The 8,117-nt window shown below is 34.4% G+C and overlaps 1 protein-coding gene across 1 annotated transcript; it reads right to left on the bottom strand.

Moving 5' to 3' along the window:
• Nucleotides 1-5,328: 5,328 nt before the first annotated feature.
• LOC136802962 (guanosine-3',5'-bis(diphosphate) 3'-pyrophosphohydrolase MESH1-like) lies at nt 5,329-6,661 on the bottom strand. The gene has a single exon (XM_067059696.1). It carries the CDS (start codon nt 6,618-6,620, stop codon nt 6,048-6,050), a length of 573 nt encoding a protein of 190 aa, XP_066915797.1. The 5' UTR covers nt 6,621-6,661; the 3' UTR covers nt 5,329-6,047.
• Nucleotides 6,662-8,117: the final 1,456 nt, after the last annotated feature.

Raw genomic sequence — 8,117 nt, 5'->3', positions numbered from 1 at the left:
GGTCTCCGGAACAGCTATTTCGTCTTTTGCCCTCGGTGGCTGCTTTCGTAAGAAGGTAAATGCTTTTTTTAAAAACGGGATCCATTCATACTTGAAGTCAACACTTTTCATGTCCATGTATGATATTGAAGGTGGTGAAACTATAACCTTTTTGTACAACAAAAAAATAACAGGAGTTGGAGACTGTTAATTTGTTCCTCTAAAAACTTGGAGATTTCGTGTGAAAGCCATGTGATTTTTATTTTTGAGGAAATTGTTAAAAAATTCCTAAAAACTTGTAGAAAATGGTCTGTTTGTTTAGTTTAAGTTTAAACTTTCTTGCAACTGACAAAGGCTATGATATCTATAAAAGGTAAAATTTTGGGAATTCCCAGTACTTATCCCTGTAGGTTTGTTTTTATACAAAAATTTTCACATTGAATTTGTTGTGATCTTAAGGTGGCAGAAAAACTCTGAGATCTGGAGATTTGGTTCAAAACTGTGAGCCTCACAAGAAGTTTAGATTTAATTAGTTAAGAAAAATGAACAATAGATTACTCGTAAAGATTTTGGGAGCTGTTTTCTGATTTTTTACGTCTTTATTAAATGTTTCACTTTTATCTCAATTCAAATTGTTTTGACTTGGGAATATGGAAGATTTTTATTGCCAAAAACTGATAGTTTAATATCTCTGATAATACAGTAGAGTAATCCATTCTTGGTTTTCTTGTAACTACATTGCTTGACCAAATCTACGTGTATTTCTTCTGAAATCAAGAAAAAGTACCAGAGTTTGTTTGGCAATTGTTTGTTTCAATTTATCTGAAATTATCAAGACAAGGTGAAGCGTGATGCTGCAGATCAAATCTGTGTTTAGACTGGACTCACCAACCTTTATGATAGACGTTAGGTGATCAGGATGGTCCATTGAATAACTAATTACTACAGCATAAATTACAGCTACTGTTGCCTAAAGATGAAATAATTTATCCTGTTTTGACTAAGGACAACTCGCGTATATATGATGAAGTAATTTCCCTTATTCAATAGAACATAGCGTTAGCCTAAAGGTCTATCATAAGGGTACAGCCTGTTTATTCTGTTATTGAAAATCTATTTTGATCCAAAAGACGCATCAACGTGTAAGTGTATTTTTCAAAGAGGCTTACAAATTTTGTGTCTTGACACTTAATTGTGTTGTTAATTCTAGTGATAGAAAGAAATAATATTCTTGATACGAGGTTTAATCTTTTTTCACTTTTTATCCTATATTATATTACAAAAGGATATGATGTTGGTAATTGCGCATATAAATTCTTTCTGATGCTATAAAGAGCCTTTTAGAAAAAAATCAGGCAGGTTTTTTTGGAATATTTTTGTGTGAGTCAAATTATTTCTACAGTAGGAGAGAACTTAGCAAATCAAGCACATGCATATGTCAACAAGCTCTTTTCTGATCTTTGAAATATCTTACTCCACTGTTTTCATTCAGAAAAATCTTTTTACTTCTCCAATTCTCAGAATTCGAGGAAATTATAACACACTGTAAATTAAAAGAGCCCATATATTATGGATGAATAAATCACTCTGATTAAGAACAAGTTTAATAGCAATATTTTTTGCAGGAACTAATTTCTGTGGAACTAATGCGTTTTTCGGTGTCTACTCTTGTGTTTAATTGTAGGGGTTGTTGGAATAAGCAGGGGAGTTGGTACTTTGGGAGAAAATCCATAAAATGGGGAGGTCAGTGAGGAGTGATTTTGGGGTGACTTTCCCAAAAACCCCTAGGAGAATGAAGGTTTTGGTTTGGGACTTTTTCAGGAAAATTTCATAAAATTGGGGTTCATTATAAAATGATTTTGGGGGGATTTTTTTCCCGAAAAATTGCAAAGTGACCCCCTTTAAGCGCAAAAGAATACTGCAAAAATTAGTTCCACGGAATACAATCTTTATACTAAAAATCCTCAAAAGCCTCTAGGAATATGAAAGGGTTTGAGCAAAAAGTGGGTGGCAACAGTGAAAATCATTTCCGCAAAATGTGCCAAGTAAAACCTCAAAGTATTTTTTTGTAACAACTTTCCGAAATTGAGGTATCAGAATTTAAAATTTTTTTAAATGGGTTATTACAGCAGGACAATAGAAGGATCCCACATGCCAAATATTACAAACCATCTGATTACACTTATTATGGAAAAGACTCTTCCAAATAGGCTAGAAGTTTGTCTGCAAAGTAGTTATTTTTTCTGACAAAGAGCTAAATTGCTGGTTTCAATTTTCATGCAATGCTTTGAAATAAACTGACTTAAAAAATAATATTTGCGAGCAGATTTTTTTTAAATGCACACATTTGTTATGCTTTTATCAAAGAATTATTGCAATACAGACTGTATCTTTATAAAGTTAATCATAAAGACTGGTGCGTCCAGCCAAACACAGATTCGATCTGTAGCTCTCACTGCACCATATTAAAATTATCCATGCCACATTGTTAGCTTTTTGAATTATATAATATTAGTGAAACGGGGACTCGGTCAGAAGGCTGTTTATGCAAACATAATTTGCAGAGACCCCCTTTATACCCATCCATCCTGATCCATCCCCCTTTCTGTGAAGGAATTTTATCCCCCCTCCCTTTCTTACAGAAAATCCGTTTTGAAGGAAACTTGCTCTATGCACCACCAAAATTATTTAAAGAGTACAAAGTATATGCAGCCTTTACAATGAAACTTTGCTAGTTTTATCAACCTACACTTTTGCCATCAATCACATTTATTCTTTGAAAGGGACATTTTAAAAGTAGTAAAATGTAAACATTGCGCGAACCACGTGTCATTAAAGAGAACAATTAAATCACGTGTCCAAAACAAACTTGTAAAACAATTGAACAATCAAAATTAGCCATATTTGGTTTGATTTTTTATTTTGACATGTGACATTTGTTTTCATTTTGTATCCGCTGCATACAGTTTGTTTACAAATTTCGCAAGTCCTGTAAGTCCCTTTAAACAAACTGACCATATTTGTATATAATCAGATTGGCCAAAATTTTCAAACCCCCTTTATTATTTTATTTCCCTAAATTCTCACCCCACCCCAGTTTTTTTTGGCAAAATCCTGGTACTGTGCCCCCTGGAAAAGACCCCCTGGAAAGACCCAAGCAGCCAAGAAAAGTTGGCATCCTCTTTTAATAAGGGGGTAAAAGGGGGGTGCAAACTACGGGAAAATTTGAACATGCAAAGCCCAAGAATGTTCAATTGAGATTTATTTTCATCTCATAAAATTGTATAGTCAATAGTGGCAGTAGCTATTAGTGGCAGTGGTAAAATGTAAAAGTGGTAGGCTAGTCTCCTTCCAACCTATCTGCCTACTTATATATCCGTAAAATTACTTCTTACTTACTTATGAAGCTTTTCCACATCAAACATTATAAAGAAAAAGACCTGCCCAGTCTTTAGTACAAAAATAACAAGATAATAACATTTCATTACATATTGACTGAAAGTCTGACTTCGAAAACTGTTTTGTTTTTTAGCAGGCAGACAGCCTGCACTTCACATCGATTTACATATAGACGCCCACACGAAAAAAATGCTGACTCTGTCATAATTTCCCGTGTCGGCGAATAACAACAGATCAAAGGGAATACTAATGTTGTTTGCCAGGGCGATTTGCTACATCCTATATAAAAAGCTAATCGTCATGGGGACGAGGTTGCCGTCGTTTTGTATAAGATTCCCATTTCTGCACTAACATTCCATTGCTACTTTTGTACTGGAGCCTACCTAAGGAGGTGATTAAACCTCTTGAGTGCGCCTGAGCTACGAAGGAACGGTCTTAGGAACCTAGGAAAGTACGAGAACCTAGGAAAGTAGAACCTAACCTTGTATCTGCAAACATCAATGGAAGACTATGTGGTTCTGAGAATCTGAGAATATTTAGCACAAAGGTCATACATTTTTCAATACATTATAAAAAGATACGTACATACCTAGGTCCTGAAGCTGGTCCGCCCGCTTTCGCTGCTCAAACTCCGCTAAAGATCCAGGGGGCTGAGCAGCATTTACTCAGCGTGGAAAATGCTATTGCGTGTTTGGTGGGCGGTATTTAAAGTGTACCCACTTCTAAGCTTTGGAAAGTTAGGTAGTTTGTGCTGCCCGACTTTTAACCCTCGGACCCTTAGCTAAAAAGGAGGAAGAAAGGGGGAAATTTTGTGAATTTTTCTACCCTTATTGCAAAGAGAATATAAAATCATATTATATTCTCTTTGCTTATTGGGACTAATAAATTCTCGAATAAATTGACCAAATTTCGATCTTTCTGGGAACAAAAAGGTGAAATTTCCTATTTTTCCGACCCTTAGTGGGACTGAAGTTTGATTTTCTGATTTTTCCAACCATTACAGGGACTACCAGGTTCCAAAAAAGGCACCCTTAAGGACAGCACATAGCCCACCCTTCTTCACTTGCCTAAGTACCCCTCCCCCCGGATATCGATATGTTTACAGACAACTTATCTTCAGGTAGTTTTCATTTGGAGAAAGTCAATTTCCCATAAAAGAATAAATTCGGCTATCAATATGTATTCTTTCATATACGTACACCGTTTAACTATTTCAATTACTCTCAGCTTTTTCTATTTGGTTGAGTCGCAGGAGGCTTTTAAGGCCCATTTTCGCAACTATAGACGCTTTCAATTAGCGCCCCGTCAGCACTTTGAACTGACTACCCAATTCCCCTCACATGGCATGGTTTGACCAGGGCGAAGGTTCATTAACTTGCCAAGTGAACCGCTGCGAGTGGGAATCGAACCTCAGTCGCCTATGTAGTAACTATACCACAGCGCCTACCAATGTTAGAAATTTTTCTCATAAAACTTTTGGTATAAAAACGTGTAAATCAGCAAAATCGGTCTAGACAAAGAGAAAGTAAAAACATACGTCCAACACAACATGCATGGTTTGTAGCTAAGCACAACTCAGATACTGTGAAGCCATCAATATAAAAAGCAATAGAATTTCTAACTGTTCAATAATAAAAATTAATGGAAAGAAAATATCCTGTTGTAAATTTACTTTGATAGTTCATTGATATTAATCAATTTTTTTTTCTTCATCTTTTTACTTTTAGCTTATAATTTCATTCAAAATAACATACAGATACATTTTCCAAACATCATGATCTTGAAAATTTTTAAATATGTATATAAGCACTGATAATTTGGCATTTTGAAAAAACTTTAGGTGTCAAAAATTGTCATTGGCTTGAATTAATAAGACATTTGAATTAATTCTTTTTGTTTAGTAGCCCCAACGATGAAAGCAAAACTGAATGAATAAATAAGGACAAAATATTTTAAAACAAAAACACTAATATTTTCTCTCTAAGAGTATACAATAATGAAAAACTGTACATGGTGAATATCAACATAATAAATCCAATTGTTGTTTTAACAAAAATAAACTGCTTTTCTCATCAGAATTCAAAAGTATAAAATAATCTTCTCTTGCATATATACAAAAACGAAATAAAAATATCAAAATATGAAATCAGCAAACTAAAAAAAAAACATTGCCATATTATATACCAACATACTACAGTAGACAAAGTCTTAATAGTAGTCAAAGATTTAATATAAATTGGAATCGGACTACAGAATTTCATAAAGAGTTTTTTATGGAAAGACAAGAGTCCCTCAAATTTGACACCTGAAGGATGCTTTTACTAAGAATGATAATGTATCATTTGTTTAAAATCTAAACACAAAATAAATCTAGGTTCTAATCTAAAATACGAATAAATATATGTAATTTCAATCTAAGTTGCAATAACACAAGCAAAATAATGTAAATGTAAATTATTGATTGCAAAAACTGTTCAAATGCACAGCAGTGAAGTTTCTCAGAGACTTGATGATTGAGCTTGAACACTCTCAAATTGAAGATGGTCTTTTTGCTAATTTGCGTTGTGAAACAATTTAAAGCCTTCAAATATCCGATATTATTGGAAATTTTGTAAGCGAGGCATTTTATATAGTGATCTACTAGGAATTGAATAAATTAAAAACAAATTCTAAATTGTGATGTTTCGCTTCACAAACATTTCTTCTAATTTGCTGTCCAAGATTTTGCAAGTGCCTCTGATACCGTTACATACTTTTGAGGCCCAAACAAAATATTCTTGTACTCGTTCTTCAGTCCAGCCTTTGGGAGTCTGGCGTTCCAAGTCTCTCAAATTATATAATTTATCAGCAAGTTTAACAATTTTTGCTTCATAACTAACAAAAGGCGACTTGTCTATTTGAGCTTGTTTTCGTTCTTCTTTGCTTTTGTTTTTATCATCACTGACTTCATCAACAATAAGTCTCATTTTGGAACCAAAAACATCCTCGATTTCATCCAAAGTTGTTTCAGTATCCTCGACTGTATCATGCAAAACAGCTCCTACTAAAATATCAATATCTGAAATATGAGCTTCGTCTGAAATAATTTGAGCAACTCCAACCGGATGATTAATATATGGTGTTTGATTTGGGTCTTTCCTTCTTTGATCTTTGTGTTTTATAGCAGCAAAGTCAATAGCTTTAAGCAAACGTTGAGTGTTGTTCATGTCTGAAGACATTTTAGAGTTGGACGCAGCTGCCATCTTGAATCTATGTTTATGTTCTCTGAATTAATTCATGTCTCAGCTACATGAAATATTTATATCCTTTCGCGCTGAGAAATGATTACGTAATGTAGACCTGGTTTCTATCTCCTGATAAAAGTAAATGACAGTTATGTGCCTTTTATGGAGCTTTCAATCGGCTTTCAATGTACAAAATGATCACCACAATGTCTTGACAACATTACAACAAAAACATGGATTCTAGATTACAAGAAAATGATCATCATAAAAAAGATGACGTATTTTAATAATAACTTCATTGAGACAAACGAAGAAACACTCATCCAGGCCCTTCCTGTTCTAGAAAATTCGTAAAAGGCAGAAAATATGCGATACTTTGCCCACGTAGAACCAAAGATTTTTTTAATAAACTTTATGATTGATCGATCATAATATTATACATCACGTAAACAATGAATCTTAGTTGATTAATAGTGGAGATCAACTTATCCCAAATGACACATAAACCAACGATATGATAATTCATAATAATTAGTCGTCACACCCTACACGCCCTCAATCAGTTCATCTACGTGGAGCCCACTCCTCTCTTGAAAACTGGGGACTGGGACAGAATTGTCACCGCAATGCGACTGAAGTCGTTTATAATGCGTGTAATACAGTAGTATAATGAGGGTGAAAAATATCTCAACCGGAAAATTACACGTAATGTCCAAATTAAATCAAAATTCGGTAATTTACTTGGGTTTCTGAAAACATTAGACATGACAGGGGAAAGTAGATCAAAAACAAGAAAGTGAATAATTTATTGTCTTAATTTTCCTCATTATTTTGCATCGCATATGTGTAACAGTAAATCACTAAATACAAAAATGATAATACGATTGAATACTGGATAAAAACTAGTCTGAGTCGCAAACCTCGAGAGATATGCTTTCTATATTCTATAAGAAACTCTTTTCCGCTATAAGATGAGACGATGCTTAGATAAAAACAGGCCTTTCCTCACCTAACATCGATTCTCCATCATAAACCTGACCTAACTCAGAAAGAAATGGCGAGTAAAAAGTAAATTCAAAATTTTTATTAAACTTTGCTACTCCCAGGCTGTTACTTTTCGTAACTTACATTCCAACGGAAAATTAAGCGGGAAGTTACTCAGCTCTAGTTTAGACGGCCGACTTTCTGCCAGCCCAATCTAATTGTTAGAGATGGCAGAAAGTGGGCACAAAGTTGGCAGTTAAAATCTTCGCTTGGGAAAGGTTAAAAGAAGACATTGCATTGACGTCAAAAGAGGGCTATGCATTGACTTCAGACAGCCCACTTTATGCCAACTTTAATTCACAATTAGAATAGGCAGGGCGAAAAGTGGGCCGTCTAAACTAGAGCTCAAAAAACGGCTGAGATAAAAGCTCAATAAAACAAACCTTTGTGCCCAAACTTTATTGGCTATATTGGTAGGGCCCCTTGGTATGACCCTACCTTAAAGTAAAATTTACTTACAAAAACACCTTC

This window comes from Clytia hemisphaerica, unplaced genomic scaffold, assembly GCF_902728285.1.
Source record: "Clytia hemisphaerica strain Z4C2 unplaced genomic scaffold, Clytia hemisphaerica genome assembly, whole genome shotgun sequence".
Lineage (NCBI taxonomy): Eukaryota > Metazoa > Cnidaria > Hydrozoa > Leptothecata > Clytiidae > Clytia > Clytia hemisphaerica.
This window is presented reverse-complemented; position numbering and strand designations above follow the sequence as displayed.

Bases quoted from the DNA above. Each gene is read 5' to 3' on its own strand.
- LOC136802962 (XM_067059696.1), bottom strand. From the start codon at position 6,620: ATGGCAGCTGCGTCCAACTCTAAAATGTCTTCAGACATGAACAACACT.